The sequence below is a fragment of the Lineus longissimus genome, chromosome 13 (assembly GCF_910592395.1).
Source record: "Lineus longissimus chromosome 13, tnLinLong1.2, whole genome shotgun sequence".
Taxonomy (NCBI): Eukaryota; Metazoa; Nemertea; class Pilidiophora; order Heteronemertea; family Lineidae; genus Lineus; species Lineus longissimus.
The window spans coordinates 13,494,496-13,515,470 of NC_088320.1; the positions used below are offsets into that span (position 1 = coordinate 13,494,496).

The 20,975-nt window shown below is 40.7% G+C and overlaps 1 protein-coding gene across 2 annotated transcripts; it reads right to left on the reverse strand.

Annotated features, from left to right (window-relative positions):
- Nucleotides 1-170: 170 nt before the first annotated feature.
- Nucleotides 171-20,975, reverse strand: LOC135497979 (uncharacterized). Of its 2 annotated transcripts, none has more exons than XM_064788082.1 (3): nt 20,775-20,975; nt 11,706-12,069; nt 171-2,100 (listed from the first exon to the last, which is right to left on the reverse strand). In XM_064788082.1, exons 1-3 carry the CDS (start codon nt 20,883-20,885, stop codon nt 1,418-1,420), a joined length of 1,158 nt encoding a protein of 385 aa, XP_064644152.1. In that variant the 5' UTR covers nt 20,886-20,975; the 3' UTR covers nt 171-1,417. The 2 variants fall into 2 exon arrangements, with proteins under 2 accessions (XP_064644152.1, XP_064644153.1); XM_064788083.1 differs by having other exon boundaries at nt 20,771-20,975.

Here is a 20,975-nt window from a genome sequence, read left to right on the forward strand (position 1 = left end):
CCTTGTCCAATCTGTAAAGTCCTTTAAAGCTTCCAGAATTTAGGTGGAGACTTATGTACAAATTCCTGTTCATGCAAGAGACATTTCCGTTTCAAACAAACAAGATAAAACTAATGAACAAGGAACAAAATATGATATATCAAGCGAATTAATTTTATTCATTTATCAAGATAAGATGATTATGGCGAGGTTATACAATGTATGTAATACACCCTCCCAAGAAATAATGCGGCTTTTAGGTTTCACATGAGGCCAGTTCCAAAACCAAAAACATGCTGAGATCACTGGGCTACTAAGGTATAATTTCCAATGAGAGGTACACGGGAAGCGTGCAGGCACTGTGGAAGAGCGTCCGTAGGTCATAGGGGTCGAAGCTTGGCCGGTACCACTCGGTACTTTCAACTGGCCCGAAATGTCCAAAAGCAATGCGGATTGTGTGCTCCTTGGTTTCTACAGAAGGATTAGGCTGGGGGATGAATGTAAAGTGCTTTGAGGCAGTACAGTATAAAAGTGCTATATAAGAACAAGCATTAAATTTTTATTTTTACAATGTACAGTCTAGCTCATATTTTAAAATATCAACACCTAGTCAATTATATTGCCAAGTACCATCAATCCAGATCCAGCCCTACTTGCAACTCAACTTAGTCAATTATACTCAGCGAGTAATATCTGTCATGTTTGCATCAGACATTATTATCACAACCTGTCTTTGGCCCTACCTGTCTTCGGCCTGGTATTAGTCATGTGTTTTATGTAGTTGTGGTTACCGATACGCCCCTCCGTGAATAAAAGTACCGTTGTATATCAATGATTAAATTCGTCTTTGGTTAAATCCTGAACGGTTATCCTGCTCGTGTGTGTCTGAATAGCATTCCGCGAAGATGACGTCACTACAGCTGCTGCCCTCTATTTCCCCATCGCTGAATTACAGGCAATGTCGGACAAACATGCGGTTTCGTAATGGATTCAGGCTTTCTAACTAGGGCAGTTAGATTCAATCTGGCACATGTCCGAGTGTTGGAAATACTACACAATTGTTCTGAATATTTCTCTCTCTGACTCTATGGTATCATTCATACTAAAAACAATGCAGGGTCAAAGATAATTGACTTTGAAATAAGCTCAAATGCGTAGAAATAAGTGTCGATGTCCGACTGTCACGTGACTAAAACGTCATCAATATCTTATGCAAATGACCTTGTGAGCTATAAATAGTAACTTCGCGGTTAAATCCTGAACGGTTATCCTGCTCGTGAGTATCTGAATTGAAGAACTCAACAATATCAATCAAGATCCAGCCAAATGTCCACATCCAAATGTTTTTTGTTGAGATTCGACCCTTTTTATTTTCAACACCACTTCAGAAATACCATGAAATGGCCCTTTACCTATTTCGATCTTGCTGCATTTATATCTAGCCTGCAAAACATTTCAGTCTGAAATTCATGATTCTATATAACCAGCAGCACAATGACTTCAAACTCTGTACATTGAAGTGTAAATTTTCCAAACTAATAAGGGAACTACTCATTTGATATACCGAGAATATGTCATCATGTTTCCTTATAAGGATTAGATGCCAACCCTTTTTAGAAATCAAAAGACCAAAAGAAGAATTTTGAAAATGCATCTGTGTTAACATTTGATGAATGCACTGAATCCTAGAGCTATAATCAGCAACTTGCTTGCACTCTACATTAAGAATGAAAAAGCCTGGATAGTGATGCAAATACCAGATATGATCGGGAACAATTCCATGAATTTCTGAAGGACAAACGGATGGATCCTCAGAATCAATCGAGGACCATGCTGCTGATGTCCTGCGGCGCTGCACGCTAACGACAGAAACCTCATCATTTTCCCATGTGTCAACATCATCGGGTTCAACAAACTGGACTCTACCATTTGTGTATGAATAATTCACTGGACTCTCATGCGTCACTACACTATCAGTGATTCCTTCATGAATTTGAATGCTATTCAGCATTTTCTCAATGAACTTCTTGGCTTCTCCATTACTCATCATGGTAACTAACGCACGCTCCAGGCTCTGAGCCATAATGTACAGGTCATTGTGTATCCCATCGTTACCGCCAGCTGTGGGAAAAAAGAAAAAGGGAGATTCAACGTTTGCACATCATACACTAGTTGCAAATGAAATGAAAAAGCCAGAGGCCATTGTGCTCACTGTCTAGATATTTGGTGGTCAGGAATTCATCCAGGTTAAGAAACATGCTGCATGTATAGTATATAGGTCAAAGCGAAGTCAGTATGACATGTGATGTAATCTTGCTTGGAGTACCTACCATAAAAAAATCATCCAAAACAAGTCACTAATAAGCGAGATATTGCACTTTTTACTTTTTTAAGTTTTGGCCTTCTGGTGGCCAAGTCGAGAATCAGATCGGATCAAAATTCGGTGTCAGAGGTAACATGACATAGGGAGTCATGTGTACCTAATTTCAAGTTCATAACTTTAGCGGTTAAGAAACGTGCCATAGTTACACTCAAACGGCCAATTTACACTATTTGACCTCTGTGACCCTGAAAATAAGGTCAAATCAAAACCCGTAGGATATGTGACGTTTCCTCGCTAGGAAAACATACCATAAAAATATCATCGAAAATGAGTCAGTAATAAGCGAGATATTGAACTTTTAACCCTTTTTTTAGTTTTAGCCCCCTGGTGGCAAAGTCCAGAATCAGATCAGACTGAAATTAGGTGTCAGCGGTTATGTGACGTAAGGAGTCATGTGAAACAAATATCAAGTTCATAGCTTTAGCAGTTAAGAAACGTGCCATACTTTCACTCAAACAGCCAATTTATGCCATTTGACCTATGCGACTTTGAAAATTAGGTCAAACTGAAAACTCGTATGATTTAGCAAAAGCGAGATATTGCACTTTTTATGTCTTAACTTTTGGCCAAGACGAGATTCAGATCAGACTGAAAGTCAGAGTCAGAGGTCACCTGACCTGTGGGGTTATGTGTACTAAGTTTCAAGTAGCTTTAGCAGTTAAAAAACATGCCACCGTTTTTGAACAGGATACAGACGACAACTACAATGACGGACGACAGACACAGCGGTGTTGTATAGACTCTTCTACGGTGAGCCAAACATGTGGTGATGATATGGTCATTAGCTCGAGACTTATTCCTTACAAGTCACTTGTAAGCGAGATATTGAACTTTTTACCTTTTTTAGTTTTGGCCCTCTGGTGGCCAAGTCGAGAATCAGATCAGGCCGAAATTCGGTGTCATTGGTAATATGACACAGGGAGTCATGGGTACTGAATTCCAAGTTTATAGCTTAAGCGGTTAAGAAATGTGCCATAGTTTCACTCAAAAGGCCAATTTACGCCATTTGACCTCTATCACCTTGAAAATTAGGTCAAGTCAAAAAACTTGTATGATATGTGATGTATCCTTGCTAGGAAAACCTACCATGAAAATGTTATCGAAAACGAGTCACTCATAAGAGAGATATCGCACTTTTCAGGTTTACACTTCTGACCAAGTAAAGAATCAAATCAAACCGAAATTCATTTTATTTTTAAAAGGTAACCTGACCTGGGGGGGGGGGGGGGGGGCATGTGTACAAAGTTTCAAGTTCATAGCTCTAGCGGTTAAGAAATGTGCCATTGTTTTGAAACAGGATACAGACAACGATGACAACGGACGACAGACGACGGACGACAGACGACGGACATAGCGGTGTTGTAAATACTCACCTACGGTGAGCCAAAAATATCATCAACGAAATGGCCAGGGGCCATTGTGATCACTGTATAGATATAACAGTAAAGACAATAAGATTTGAGCCAGTTAAGAAATGTGCCAACGGCCAAGTAATGCCATTTGACCAAGAGGGTTAAGAAACATGCCATAGTTGCACTCAAGTGGCCAATTTACACCTTTTATCCTCTGTGACCTTGACGAGTAGGTCAAATTGAAAACCCTTGTAATTATTCATATATACTTTTAAGAAGTACCGGTACATGTGATAATAAAATGGCCAAGGGCCATTGTGCTCACCGTCTAGATATTTGGTGGTTAGGAATTTATCCTGGTTAAGAAACATGCTACATTGTACAGTATTAGGTCACACCAAAGTCGGCATGACATGTGATGTATCGTTGCTTGGAGTAACTACCATACAAATATCATCGAAGACAAGTAAGTGAATATAATTGAAAACAGGTCACTAATAAGTAGACATTGCACTTTGTACCTTTTTAGTTTTTGACCCCTGGTGGCCAAGTCGAGAATCGGATCAGACCCACTTCAGTATCAGAGGTTATCTGGTTTAGGGAGTAATGTGTTCTAAATTTCCAGTTCATAGCTTCAGTGGTTAAGAAACGTGCCGTAGTTACCTTCAAACAGCCGATTTACGCCATTTGACCTCTGCAACCTTGAAAATTAAGTTCAGTCCAAAACCTGTATGATATGTGATATATCCTTGCTTTAAGCAAAAACATTTAAGCAAAAACAAGTCGCTTATAAGCAAGATATCACACTTTTTAGGTTTTAACTTTTGGCCCCTGGTGGCCAAGTCAAAAATCAGATCGGATCGAAATTTAATGTCCGATGTAATCTGATTTAGGGAGTAATGTGTACACAATTTCAAGATCATAGCTTCAATAGTTAAGAAACGTGCCATAGTTACCTTTAAACAGCCAATTAACACTATTTGACCTCTGCAACCTTGAAAATTTGGTCAAATCAAAAACCCTAATTATTTAGACAAAACAAGCTGCTTATAAGCGAGATATCGCACTTTTTAAGTTTAAACTTTTGGCAAAGTCGAGATTCAGATCGGACTGAAAGTCAAGAGTCAGAGGTCACCTGACCTGTGGGGTTATGTGTACAAAGTTTCAAGTTCATAGCTCAAGCGGTTAAGAAACGTGCCACTGTTTTTGAAACATTTCACAGACAACCATGATGGACGACGGATCCACTATGAACAGCAACTCTCGTTTTTCTGTCACAAAACTCTCAGAATCTGCATCGGTCTCGAAATCACTCGAAATGCCTCACGGTCATTTAACCGTCTCTCGGAAATCTCACGGAATTTGACCTGGCCTTGGCGAGCCATGCTGGGCAAGAACTCGGAGTTTATTCCATTGTGACTGCTGGTCTTATCCCTGTCGAATATTACCGAAAACGATCGTAAATGACAGAAAATTTTAATCCTTTTGCCTGAGATGTATTTTCGATTTTTTTCGACAGAGTTCGAGAGGTATTCAGATTGAGCAATCATTCCAGTTCTGCAATGCGTTATAGGTGTCGCAAACCCGCATTCTTATCACATCTATTGAAACTGCAGGTAGGAGTCTAAAAGTATCGAAAAGACTCGAATGGTATCGTACTTAGTGGAATACAAAAGGACTCGAAAAGTCTCGTTTTCTATCGTTTTTGGCTCACCGTAAGGGGAGTCTATATGATAGCGCTGTGTCCGTCGTCGTCGTCGTCGTATCCTAACAGTGGCACGTTTCTTAACTGCTAGGGCTATGAACTTGAAACTTTGTACACAGAATGCCCTAGGTCAGCTGACCTCTGACACTGATTTTCGGTCCGATCTGATTCTCTGTTTGGCCACCAGGGGGCCAAATGTCGATATCTAAAAAGTGTGATATCTCGCTTATTAGTGACTTGTTTTCGATAAAACTTTTGTTGTAGGTACTGCCTCTGGTGCTGAATTTTGGTTCGATCTGATTCCTAACTTTGCCACCAGGGGGCCAAAAGTGGAAATCTAAAAAGTGTGATATCTCACTTATTAGTGATTTGTTTTTGATGAATTTTTTTATGGTAGGTTTTCCTAGCAAGGGTATGTGATATATCATAGGTGTTTTTGATTTGACCTACTTTTCAAGGTCACAGATGTCAAATGGCGTAAATTTGCTGTTTGAGTGTAACTGGGGCACGTTTCTTAACCAATAAAGCTATGAACTTGAAATTTGGTGCACCTGATTCCCTACATCATTTAACCTCTGACACCGAATTTCAGTCTGATCTGATTCTCGACTTGGCCACCAGGGGGCCAAAACTAAAAAAAGTAAAAAGTGCAATATCTCGCTTAATAGTGACTTGTTTTCAATTCTATTTTTATGGTAGGTACTCAGAGCAAGGATACATCACATATCCTACGGTTTTTGATTTGACCTTATTTTCAAGGTCACAGAGGTCAAATGGTGTGAATTGGCCGTTTGCTATGAACTTTAAACCTTGTACACATGACTCCCTAGGTCAGATGACCTGTGACACTGATTTTTGGTCTGGTCTGATTCTTAACTGGGCCACCAGGGGGCCATAACAAAAAAATTGAATAGTGCCATATCTCGCTTATTACTGATTAGTTTTTGGTAAAAATGTTATGGTAGATACTCTTAGCAAGGATACATCACATATGATACGGGTTTTTGATTTGATGTTCTTGTCAAGGTCGCAGAGGTCAAACGGCTTAAATTGGCCATTTTAGCGTAACTGTGGCACGTTTGTTAACCCCTAAGGCTATGAACTTGAGACTTTGTACAAAGGACCCTCTAGGTCAGCTGACCTCTGACCCTGAATTTCAGTCCGGTTCGATTCTAGACTTGGCCACCAGGGGGCCAAAAGTGAAAACCTAGAAAGTGTGATATCTCGCTTATTAGTGATTCGTTTTCAATAACATTTTTATGGTAGGTTCTCCTAGCAGGGATACATCACATATCATATGAGATTGGTCGTTTGAGTGTAACTATGGCACGTTTCTTAACCACTATAGCTATGAACTTGAAATTTGGTGCACATGACTCCCTACGTCATGTCACCTTGGACACCGAATTTCGATCTGATCTGGTACTCAACTTGGCTACCAAGAGGCCAAAACTAAAATTGGTAAAAAGTGCAATATCTCTTTTATTAGTGACTTGTTTTTGATGATTGATATTCTTATGGTTACCATAATGATACTTACTCCAAGCAACGATACATCACATGTCATACTGACTTTGGTTTGACCTATATACTATACATGTACAATGTTTCTTAACCTGAGGATGAATTCCAAAGCACCAAATATCTATACGGTGAGCACAATGGCCCCTGGCCGTTTCATTCTTACAGGTGGTGTCGAAAACGGCATGTCCTGAGTAAATACCCGGTTGTTACCCTCGTAACATTGGTTGTCACAACACCCTCCAACGTTGACAAAACGCGCAACCAATGTGCACCCTCATGACCAACGCTTTTAACCTGTAAAAATTATCAAAATCTAGGGGCTTAATTTATTTTTCAAACAGTATGCACTCGGTTCTTGCTTATTACACAAAAGCAGATATCATCCATTGCAAAATCATAAGAAGAGGAAGATACTGTGTACATGTATATTCATTCAGGCAATATGTGTGTGTTTTACGTATCAGCAATGAAATATTTTAGATTAAACTAAAAGTTATAATGCATAAAAGTCTTCGAATTGGAACTTGAAGCCGGTCGCATTCGTTCTAACAGTTCTCACTGATAAATGTGAAATCCCCAACATGGCAGTTTACAACAACTTGTACAAAGTCAGAAGGAATTGAGCAGCTCAGGCATGTTAACCAGATATTATTGTAAACGCGAACTGCATTGCGCAGACTTTCAACACCTCAAGACGCACATTTATTTATATGACACAAGATGGCCGCCTGGGGGCCATATTGGATATCAGGTGGGGCCAGAAAATTATACAGCACCTCCCTTACCCTAGGCGATCATACCACAGAATATCAGCTCCCTCACACAACTGCTTCTGGAGTTATAGGTCGGAATGCTAAAATTCCAAGATGCCACCCGATGGCCATCTTGGATTTCGGATTGCGCCCAAAATCATTAGGGAAACTCCCCTACCATAGGCCATTACACCACAAAAGCTTCAAGTCTGTCAGACATGTGGTTCTTCAACTAACGAGCGGAATGCAAAAATCTAAGATGGCGGCTGGCGGCCATATTGGATTTTGGAACGTGCCCAAAATTGATAGGGAACCTCCCCCACTGAAGACCATTACACCACAAACGTCTGAAGTCTGTCGGACCTCTAGTTCTTCAGTTAACGAGCAGAATGCGAAAACCTAAGATGGCGGCTGGCGGCCATATTTGATTTGGAACGCACGCAAAATCGATATGGACCTCCCCTACCCTAGACCATTACACCACAAAAGTTTCAAGTCCGTCAGACCTCTAGTTCTTCAGTTAACGAGCGGAATGCGAAAACATAAGATGGTGGCTGGTGGCCATATTGGACTTCGGAACGCACCCAAAATCAATAGGGACCCTTTGACACACTAGGCCTATACCCCCTAAAAATTTCAAGTGAAAATCTCGATATTTAATAATCTCTCCTTTGGGCCCGTACACCAAGTTAGAATTAATTGAATACATGTACTTGTCTGCCTGGTCTTCGAATTTCTAAGAAATGTCATAACAGAAAGTTGCAATTCTTACAGCAGCACTACACTCCATACGAAATATTCCACGAACAAATCTTCCTCAAATTATCTTTAAACATGAGGTTCTATGAAATTGTGCTGCAATATACTTAAATATATCTGCTGCATTTCTCTGCTAAAACGCAGCATTATCAGACCATTCCATGGGTCGTACACCAACATAGCCAAAGGTGGATAATTGCACCTAATTTATTTTGAATGTTTACTTAGTGATGAAACATGGTCAGTCAGTCCGGGCAAAAGCCTGAGTCCTGTTAATCGAACAATGCTCAAGTATGTGAGTCAGACAGTCATCTATCTGAGACGTTTTGAAAGAAGCAACCCAAGAGAATTTGTTTCACTGTACTACAAGACCAGATTTATAGCATAGCTTCATGCATGAGCCAACGGTGATTTTAGGGCAGCATAACAAAGTTGTCGGCTGCTTCCCAAGAACCGCCAATTCTTTTCGTGTTTTCTTTCAGATAGAAAAGTTCTCTCTACCAGAGGCAGTCAATTCATGTTTGACAATAATGCATGTATGGCTCACACAAAAGTAGTAGACTGTGTGCATGTCATGAGCAGGTCCCAGCTGAAGAGTTGGATTGAAACGACGAAAATGTGACTTTGATAACGTGAATGATCTTGGATATTCGAAACGTTAAGCTAGCTTTGTATTTGGGGTTGTGGGTTGAAAAACAATCACACATCGTTGCAATTATTGATGGCTGACAATGTTTCTTGCCATTTTTCGATAGGAACAGCAGTTTTTGAGATATATATCTGTTCTTGTTGAGTCTGAACACTTTATTGCCGAGTATGAAAGTCGATTATCTTAAAGATGATGTTCCCAAAACAAACCGTGTTAATATTCAATACACTTTCATTTAATTTAAGCTACTACTGGATTTGATGTCACATTTTTGAATGCGACCTTCACAATTACTCGTTTCTGCTAGAGCAAAGTACCGTTTTGGTTTTGTAAAATAAATTGTTGAAAAACTATTGCTTGTAGGCCGAGTTCAGACAACTGCAAAACCACTCAAAAAGTACAATAATGTACATAGTTATATTCTGCTAGACTTTAAGATACTGCCTTTAGCAGGATATTTATAAAATGCATAAAGCTAAGTCACTCTGTTTAGTGTTTCATGCATAGATTAACCAGGCACCACGAGTCCAACATTATGATTGAACAATAATACAGGTTAAGAGAGGGTGTGAATCTCATGAGGGACAATCAACGCATGCACGATTTAGTGCTCTGTTATGAATTGAGTCTGTCTCAAGTCAGTCACCCTTCAACAGGGCCACACGTGGCCGACTGTCTTACACATGTCTAGTGACTCAACAGGCAAAGACAAAGGGGACACACCCGTCATGCTGTCAACAGTCAGAAATACTTCAAGGTCGATTTATGATGTGACTAAAAGTGGCACACACAGTCTCGATTTTTGTAATTAGTTATTGTTCCCCGGGATGTTATTTTGAATCTATTCATGTCACCCAGTTCAGTATCATTGTACTTTGCAGTGGGTTGACTTTAATGAGAATGAGTTTGGTTTAAGACAAGTGTTTTGTCGAAAAACCCACCACTAAACTCTTCAGACAATGATCAAATTCAGGAGATCGCTGAAGACTCATCACAGAGCAGAGCGACTGCTTATGCATGCCCAATTCATGAACACAGATTGAGTAATATTACGCATGGTGACAGCGATTATTGCCTCATTTCAATAAATGGTAAACATCACGTAAGATGGAAAGTTATACAGTGCGTATCAAAAAAAGTAATCGGAGATCAGAGAGTTTATATTCCAAGGTTACTGATTTTGACTCTTAACTTCAGTTTTGTCAGTGCTCTACGTATGGCGAGCCAAAGCGGAATTTATTCAACACTTTAGAATTACCATTCAAGAAGTTAAATATAAGTTCAAGAAGGAAATATATGTTCAAACACTAAAATATGCTCAACCTTGAATCAAATGTTTTCAACCTTGAATAAAATATGTTCAACCTTGAACAAAATATATTCAACCTTGAACAAAATATATTCAAGACTCACATGACCATATTCAAGACTTGGCCACCAGGAGGCCAAAACTAAACTAGGTAAAAAGTGCAATATCTCGTTTATTTGTGACCTGTTTTCGATGATATTCTTATGGTACTTACTCCAAGCAACGATATATCACATGTCATACCGACTTTGGTTTGACCTAGATACTATACATGTACAATGTTTCTTAACCTGGATGAATTCCAAAGCACCAAATATCTATACGGTGAGCACAATGGCCCCTGGCCGTTTCATTTGATATGTTTGAGAGGATATATTGGACTATATTTCTACCTCAGGTGAAGTTCAAAGTCACGTGGGCCACAAGGTCACATTCAAGGTCAAAAGGTCATCACTCTTTGAAATACCCCAATGTAAAAAGTAATGTCAGATTTGGAATCATTGCTGAATTCCTCTTCTAGAAATACCAACTTTATCAAATTTGACATATCGGTTACAGAGATATGATCATTTGAATATTGTCAGCAATGCCCTTTTTGGCCAAAATTGCGAAAATTAAGTGGGCAGTATCTCAGGAACCATAAGTCAGAACAAACTAAAATTGGGAATATCAGCTTTTTCTCCAAAAATAAGCATATTAATCACATTTCAGTAAAATCGAAGGGGGTATGTTTTACTTTTTACATTTTTTGGGGTGATTTGACACGAAATGACCCCTTCGTGACCTTGGAAATTAGGTCAAGGTCAAAATGTTTCAATCACTATGTTAAGCTAGATCAGATCAATCAATGACATCTGAATATCACACAGTGAAAGTTTCTTAGATAGGATATGGTATATTACCCACATTGGATTGTATGACCTTGACCTACTTACACCTGAAAAGTAGGTCTCATTGACCTTAATTTTTGTCATGAAGTTTCATCAGAGGTATCCACAGAAAAAAACCCATGATCCTAGCTATCCGGTTTCACAAGATATTAACAAAATATAGTTTTCAAAGATGGCCGCCTTGAGCCCTAAAAGTAGGACAAACTGCAATGATTTTTGGTATGTCAAGTCGCGTTGTCATAAGACATCCACCTACCATTGTTGACGGACGACAAACAAGACGTGATGACATAAGCTCACCAAGGTGAGCTAAAAAATGCTAACGCCGCCATTTAATATTACCTATGTCGTGTGCCAGTTTCCCATTCTTTGTCTGGCCTTCAAAGCAAGTAGTACTACTTACGTGGCAATACAGGTTTTGTTGTTGCCCATGTTCCTTGTTTGGAAAAGGTGTAATCTTGTGCTTCGATTATGCCGAACGCTTTGTCCCAATCTGGATCACTATCAAGGGACAACTCAGTATTGAATGCATCTCCACATGCCTCTTTTACTGCAGCCTTAAATTGTGTCTCTGTTAAGTCAGCTAATTGGTTTGTAGCATCTTCACAGAAGGATGTGCAGCGAACTGGTCCTTCTCCATCAGGATCAGGGTGACGAGTGAACAACTTCACTTTTGTTGGCAGGGCAGATTCATTGAATTTATTCCGCGTTGTTTCGACACTGAGTCTCGTCAACAGTGCTCTTTTTGGATAAGACCACATCCAATGCTGGAAATGAAAACGAAACATTCAGGGACCATACCGCTTTCAAAGGTAGTCTCTTATTTTGTATAATAGGACTGTCACTGGTGTTAGTATACAGGCCTACCCGATAAAAAAGACTTCATTCCAATCTGATGAGGGTGCACTGAAATACGCCAGGTACATATATGCCCCCCCCTCCAAAAAAAAACACACTGAAATTAACATTTTTACCAACTTGCATGCCACCTAGACTCACGCGCTTTCTGATTCCCACATTAATATCAAGTTGGCATAGACAGGTTTCGTAACCCAAACAATGACGAAGTACGAAACTACGATGGGCTGTCATGTCATAAAGTCCTGTGCAAATTCATTTACGTGACACTCGTATCATCAAGCAGTTTGTACGAGGAAATCAGTCAAGTTTTCAAAATGAAGTGGTCTAGGGACCATGTGGCTCACATTGACGAAACACTTTTTATGCCACGTAAATCATGATAACATGCATGACATAGTCCACATGGCGATAGTATGTCAGCTGACGTTAGGAGTTTTAGAACATTCCCTGGGCTTTGTTTAGTTACAAGGGTCTAATGCATTTATAAACCTGTGCTGTGGTGTTCCAAACAATGAACCAACCTCAGTTCTTGATATTGACGTGATGAGGGCAGCATGGAGCGTTGTTGTGTTAGTAAAGAATAATAATCATATTCCTGGTTAGTTCATAGCTCCAGCGGTTAAGAAACGTGCCACTGCTTTTAAAACAGGATACAGACGACGACGGATGCAGCGGTGTTGTATAGACTCCCCTAAGGTGAGCCAAAAATGAGGATTTAAAGGGAAGCTGTGGGAATTACTCCCCATTCGACCAACAGTTACAACCTTAACATCTACGTAAACTGTGTATTCTTAACAACAACTGTGGCTCTTGGTTTTATAAATAAACAAACATTAATGAGTGAAATGGATGACTTTAAATGCCTATTTTTGAATCAAGTATGCGGCCATCTTGGTGGATTTTAATCTGGTCTCTCCTCCATTGTGACAATCAGCTGTTTGAACAATGGCGAATGCTTGGAATGACAGATGACAGTTCTTCGATTTCTTCGGGTTCTTCGTCGACGTCCGGCGATGAATCCTTCGATTACAACCGTGCATCAGCAGAAGAACCAGCAGGTCTAGTTCCCTATGCGTTTGAGCCAAGGTACCGGGGCAGAAAAAGGTCTGGAAACTTAGTGGAACGAGTAGTACTCGCCTTGATGAAAAAAACCCACTGCATCCATGACGTCATTCGCCCGGGAGATTTGAACAAACATGGCTACCCCCGCAAACTGCTTATTAAATGCAATTTTCTGCACTACCTAGGAATATTCATCAAATCCTTGGTGTAGAGTATTTGTTTGTCATGTAACTTGGTATGTATTTGTTTTAAAAAAAATTTGATTTTGCTGCATCAATTTATTCCCATAGCTTCCCTTTAAAATGAATATTTTTGGCCATTTCTGATGACCACCGATGTCCTCCATCTGATCATGAGGGCAACAGAGAGATTACCATGGCAATGTCGCGACGTCACAACGCATTTGGGGCACGTCATGACGTTATCGGCCCCAACACAGCAAAAAGCTAAAAACTATTTTTTTTTCACCCTCCCGCGATAGGGCAGATCAACTTCTCGATACTTTTGCTGATATATTCTCAATACAAAGTGATGAATTGTTACTTAACACGTCTGGTCTATACTCGATATATAGAGTTTTACAAAATGGCGGCCGATACTCAGAAAGTATGCTGTACTCTTGTTTGCAAATTTTTAAAATCTCAATTTATTTTACAACCTTGCAATTTACTGGAGAGGCTGATGCAAGGCTGTAACTTTGCACAGTGAAGGCCATTTCCTTTTATTCAAATAGTCCCTCCAAAAAGGTTTTGGTTTAAGTTGATACATGTTCCACTTCCTGTGTTCCTAATTTGCATAAACTGATAAGGGGCTTCCCTTCCTGTAGGCAAGGGTCTTACGATCATGGACAGGGAGCAAGACGAGCAATCTTGTTTCTCCTGTTTATCAAGTATCATGTAAGTTGTTTGAGAGCCAAATTGGCTTTAAGTTTTGTTAGATTGGAGAGTGGGAATCAGGGATAATCGACCAGGTCAAATTTATCTTGTGAGTAAACTGTTTATTTACTTTTAGACCCTTTTTTTCCCAGACTGTGGAAATCCACATGTGCTGCCTATTTGTAAATGCATTTATGTACAGCATGTACTATGACATCGATATGGTGTAAGTATTTACCTTCCATGAATGTTCATTTAACCTATTTATTCAATTATCTGCTTTTGTCTAGTAGTCATGCTTAGTTGGATTCATAATTACAGCTTTATTGAATGTTTTGGTGAATCTATTATCGTTCGTTTTGAGTTCAGTTTACTGGCATTGGGCCTAGTAATATTATTATGGAATATTTGTTATAAAGTATAACTGTCTCTTTGAGCATTGGGATCCAGTTGTCTTAAAACTCAAGACGATAAAAGAAAAAATACTTCAAAGAATCTTTCTTTTACCGTCTTAACTCCCTCATCAGTGGCCATTACTCATATCTTAGACGTCATATCTAAGTTACCTTTATTTTACGTTTGTCATACTGACTTTAACATTTTGGTAGGTCTTTGTATGCACATGGCTTAGATATGGCCCTCCTGTACATTTATACTGGTGGTGAGACCCATATACAGGTGATTTTTAAAGTCAATTTTCACAGTGAATTCAAGCACTCACTTCTACTTCAGTTATCCAATTGCTTCCGTTACCCTTTACTAACACAAAATTATAGCACACCACAAGAAGGAGACAGCTCCATAAAATCCGTGAATTCACATGGACGAACAGACAACAATCTGTCAAATAAAACGGCCAGGGGCCATTGTGCTCACCGTATAGATATTTGGTGGTCAGGAATTCATCCTGGTTAAGAAACATGCTACATGTATAGTATATAGGTCAAACCAAAGTCGGTATGACATGTGATGTACCCTTGCTTGGAGTACCTACCATAAAAATATCATCGAAAACAAGTCACTAATGAAACGGCCAGGGGCAATTGTGCTCACCGTATAGATATTTGATGGTCAGGAATTCATCCTGGTTAAGAAACATGCTACATGTATAGTATATAGGTCAAACCAAAGTTGGTATGACATGTGATGTATCGTTGCTTGGAGTAAGTACCATAAGAATATCATCAAAAACAAGTCACTAAAAAACGAGATATTGCACTTTTTACCTATTTTAGTTCTGGCCTCCTGTTGGCCAAGTTGAGTACAAGATCAGATCGAAATTCGGTGTCCGAGGTTACATGACATAGGGAGTCATGTGTACCAAATTTCAAGTTCATAGCTTTAGTGGTTAAGAAACGTGTAATAGTTACACTCAAACGACCAATTTACGTCATTTGACCTCTGTGACCTTGAAAAGCATGTCAAATCAAAAACTCATAAGCCCGCACCACACGGTGAAATTTGCGTGATGCAAGTGACACGCGTGCACGTTGCGACAGGCAAATTCTCACTGTGTGGGGTCGTTTTTTGCTGCGTATCTTCCTCGCGTGTCGAGACGCAGCCGATCTAGCATGTTTGATATTTTCTCGACACGCGAGGAAGTTAATCACCGTGTGGGAGCTACCTGCAGCAATGTTGCGCGAGTTCGACGAATCACAACAAGCAGATCGGTCACATGATTTATAGGTCAGTCACATGATACCAAAATGGCAGCGCCCGGGAACTGTCAAATCCTATGAGAAGTATTATGGACCAAGAAGACCAAATTGCCCTTATTCTCCTGCTGTTACTCCGTCGGAGGCGGCGGCGGAGGCGGCGCCGCGTGGACCGTAGTCTTTGGACAAGGCCATGGATTCAGAGAAGAGAGGATAAGGGGGCCTATGCAAATCTAACTGCTTAATTGCGGGAGGAGGACCCCATGAAGTATCGCCAGTTCCACAGAGTGCGGGTCGAGGAATTTCAGGAATTGATCGAGATGGTGGGGCCGCAGATACAAAGGCAGGAGAGGATACAGTAATGCGACGCAACTAATTTGTCTTCGGCCAAAACATCTGTCGACTCAATGGGAGCTGCCATTTTGGTATCATGTGACTGACCTATAAATCATGTGACCGATCTGCTTGTTGTGATTCGTCGAACTCGCGCAACATTGCTGAAGGTAGCCCCCACACGGTGATTAACTTCCTCGCGTGTCGAGAAAAATATCAAACATGCTAGATCGGCTGCGTCTCGACTCGCGAGGGAAGATACGCAGCAAAAAACGACCCCACACAGTGAGAATTTGCCTGTCGCAACATGCACGCGTGTCACTTGCATCACGCAAATTTTCACCGTGTGGTGCAGGCTATATGATATGTGATGTATCCTTGTATCTACCATAAAATTTTTACCAAAAACTGATCAGTAGTGAGATATCACACTATTTATGTTTTCAGTTTTGGCTCCCTAGTAGCCAAGTTAAGAATCAGACCGGACCGAAATTCAGTGTCAAAGGTCATCTGACCTAGGGGGTCATGCAGACAAAGTTTTGAGTCCATAGCCCTAGCGGTTAAGAAACGTGCCACTGTTTTAGAAATAGGATACGACGACGGACACTGAGGTGTTGTATAGACTCCCCTACGGTGAACCAATAAGCGAGATATTGCACTTTTTACCTTTTTTGTTTAGGTCCCCTGGTGGCCAAGTTGAGAATCAGATCGGATCGAATTTTGGGTGTCAGCAGTTATATGTTGTAGGGAGTCATGTATACCAAATTTCAAGTTCATAGCTTTAGCGGTTAAGAAACGTGCCATAGTTACACTGAAACGGCCAATTTACAGCACTTGACCTCTGTGACTTTGAAAATTAGGTCAAATCAAAAACCTATATGATATGTTATAGATCCTCGCTAGGAGAACCTACCATATAAGGGATCACGTCCAAAGTCCGCACGCGAATCGGGGCGAAAATTCGCTTGGTTGAATATCGCCACACTCATTCGCCTTCAAATCGCTGCCTGCTTCGGCGATTCTATTACGATCAGGCGAAAATTCAGACTGAATGAAAATCGCAGGCGAAAATCTATCAATAATCGCGCCTAATACGCTCTCACCAACCATCGGAACAGAGTGAATATTACATGTGTTGTAGTATGCGAATTCCGACATCGGCTGATAGCAGACCAAACAAAAACACTAACGGGAATTCCCTGTCAACCTGATTCCAGTAATGAAATACATCGCATCTATCCACGAGGTGCTACACAAATTTGGCACAGAGGTTTGAGGTTGTCAGTATTATGGTATGCATTCTGAAGGATTGTGATGGAATGTACCGAATCATACAGCTAATCATTAGGCTTATGTTTCTGAGTCTCAGCCAACCAGTCATCGGTCATCCTAAACAGCGCCCACCAGCATCCACCAGGTTTAAAGTCAGGTATAAAGTTAACAAAATAAAATTCAGTGGCCATAAACGTAATAAGTACACCATAAAAAACACATTTCCTGAAAATTTCATGACTTTTCGGTTTGAAATAAGGGAGATGTTGACCAAAATCACAGGGCTCCTGTTGTATTGGGAAGCCCTATCATTTCCTCCAAGTCAAATCCAACATGGCCACCAACTGGGGGCCATGGCGATTTAGCGGATCCTGCGGATTCTGCGGAACCTGCAGAATCTGGGCGGAATCAGCATAAAAACAGCACGAGAATATCGATATTATGATAAATTATCCTTATAATAAATATTTGTAATATTCCATAACTGTTAAATTGTCTAAATCGCTAAGATAAAGCGATAAAACAAGGCAAAAGTCGTTGCAAAATCGTTAACGAATATCGGACTTGAGCATGCAATTTCGTAAAATCGCTTCATTATCACCTGGAGCGATTTTTGGGGTGAAATCGAATAGGCGCGATTGTGGGTGAATTTCACATCTGACATATCGACGATTTCATAAAATCGCCACGCATTCGCATTCGCATTCGCCAGTCGATTTTCGGACAGATTTCGCAGGCGAAATACTGCGGGGTTAATTTCACCGGCAAATATCGCATGCGGACTTTGGACGTGATCCCTAAGTATCATCGTAAACAAGTCACTAATAAGCGAGATATTGCACTTTTTACTTTTTTTTAGTTTTGGCCCCCTGGTGGCCAAGTCGGGAATCAGATCAGGCCGAAATTTGGTGCCAGTGAAATATGACATAGGGAGTCATGAGTACGAAATTTCAAGTTCATAGCTTCAGCGGTTAAGAAACGTGCCATAGTTACACTCAAAAGGCCAATTGACGCCATCTGTCACCATGAAAATTGGGTCAAATCAAAACCTGCGTATGTGATATGTCATGTATCATTGCTAGGAGAACCTACCATAAAAAAAGAGTCACTCATAAGAGAGATATCACACTTTTTAGGTTTCCACTTCTGGCCCCCTAGTGGCCAAGTCAAGAATCAAATCGGACCGAATTTCACTGTCAGAGGAGTCGGTTTATAACAATGGCAGATTTAGAATAAAGTTAAGACTAAGAGTTGATTCAATTGGGGTATCCAAACTCGCAGTGACGAAATGTGTGATCCTGTGTTTTCCCGGTGGGTTTTCTCGGCAAATGGCGATGCACGGCAGGAAACATCGCCCTTGGATATATCTCCCAATTTCTTCGCTTTACCAAGTTCAAATAAATTCATGGCGGTGTTTTTTGTTTTAGAGTCTTGTGATCATAGTGGATATAAGTCTGTAATGCTCAGTTCTTTGTGGACTTTACAAATGTGCGTGAAAACATGCCTTTAATTTCTCACGTCTCTACATACCCTCTTGTCACCAACATAAACTCGATGATAGCCAAGCTGAAACCCCAATGTAAAACAGCTATACATCAAGTTTATGGCATATGAACTAGCGTGATTGCAGCTACCCAGCGACATTTTTTCATGAGCCGATATCGATCGGCTGATTTGCCGATTTCAGGTGATCACCCGAGCTCGGTTCATTTGGCGGTTGGTCCCGACTGATTCACGATTGTTATTTGTTTACGGCAATTCCCGAGAGTGGCGCGGATAGTTGCATTTGGACTCTCACTTGAAAGAACCTTCCTCAAATGAGCCACCATCCGTCAATAAACCGTACGCGAAAATAAATTTCGGCCATCTTTTCATAGGCAGCTCAGTTTACCATGACATAGAAGTCATGTTTTGAATCAAAACATCACCAAAAGCATTCAAAATACCATGAACATTGAAAGGCATGGACAACTTGAAGTAAATTGCTTGAATAAGCTTGTATATTTTTACTTTTATGCCATGGTCAACAAACGTTGCCTGTGAAAAGCAGTGAAAACGGTCGTTTAAAAGTGGCAGAAATTTATTTTCGCAGGGCATCGATTGAGAGCCTGTCCCGACCTGATTCCTGACACTGTCTGAATCCCCACACTGGTATGACGGGCAAGCAAAAGTGCAGGTAACCGGAAAAACGCCGACCGACCAACTGACCTACTGTCATAGCGTATCCCTTTCACTTCTCTATGTAGCACATGTATCTGTGTAGTGCCCAGCACAATGGATGTGATGGAGGTGAGCCATTCATACAGTGGATGCACTGTCAATACTGAACGCTCTGGTATTCAGTAGCTCGAGGTTGCAATGCCATGCATTTGTTGCCCAACCTTGTTAGAAACACGTGACCGAAGCCATCGACACCCCCTAATATAGTTCATGACGAGTGAAATGCCGTCAAGTACCCATCCTGACAATACCCGGCAATTTCACTCATGTATTGTAGGCCTTGTTTGCAAGAGGATGTCAAGTACCAATCTCTTTAATGAGTGAATAGAGGAGACTGGTGAAAGAGTCTACAGCAGTGCTTTGCTACTATAGATCGATGCACTTGATTAGGAACAACATTTACGAAGACTTCGCGTCACGTCATGTTACACTAATGTAAAAATGCATGGTGACGTGACGACGATCAACACCACGTTATGTAAACGTTGTTCCCAATCAAGTGCATGGATCTATAGTGCTGCCCTCTACAATGTATATAGATATCAAAATTGTCCCCCTCATGTGTGCGTGTATAACTGCACATGTTATTAGTAAAATGAATACCACCAAGTTCACCCCCAGCTCCTACCTATAGTCCCCCTATAAGCGTCACACTATGCATACGGTTTTCGATCTCGCGTCACCCAACGTAACCTTTGACCTCTAGCTAGCCAACCAAGTTCGTAGGATCTTTATTGTATACACTATACCACAGCGCTAATTCACCGACGAAGTCGAGTGAACTCATTCATGAATGTCACTCCATCGCAGTCGTCTGGTGTTTTGTCTTTTAAATCAGGGGGTGAAGAACGGAACTAGGCTCACTCAGGACAAACCTATTCCATACAGTAAACCCCGGGAAAACTAATGAACTGCAACGCGCAACAAGCATTTGTTGACATTTGAACAGCGCACGTGTGCTTGTTTACAATTTCATTAATCATTTCACATGACTGCGTCAGTGAGTGGAACGAAACTCCTTGGGTAGGTAGGTTGGTATGGTAGGTTGGTAGGTCGGTCTGTTGGCGTTTTTCCGGTTACCAAAAGTGCAAAATCTCCTGTGCACTCACAATGTCACAATGCACTGCACAAATGCATTGTGTCATGTAACCACTACAAAACATAGTACATGACCTAGCCTACATACGCACGTACAAAAGAATCTTCAGGGTGTTTAGGCCGCCCTTCCACTAGCAGGCCTTCCGTCGACGGAGGTGTTGTCGGAGAACATGCACTTGTGGCCTTGGACGTCGCCTTCCTCTTCATATTTCATTCTATTCGTGTTCGTTTTTGTGGGAAGTGCAGCGGAGCAGACTTAAAATTGGCGATTCATAAATTGGTACTTCTGTGGTACTG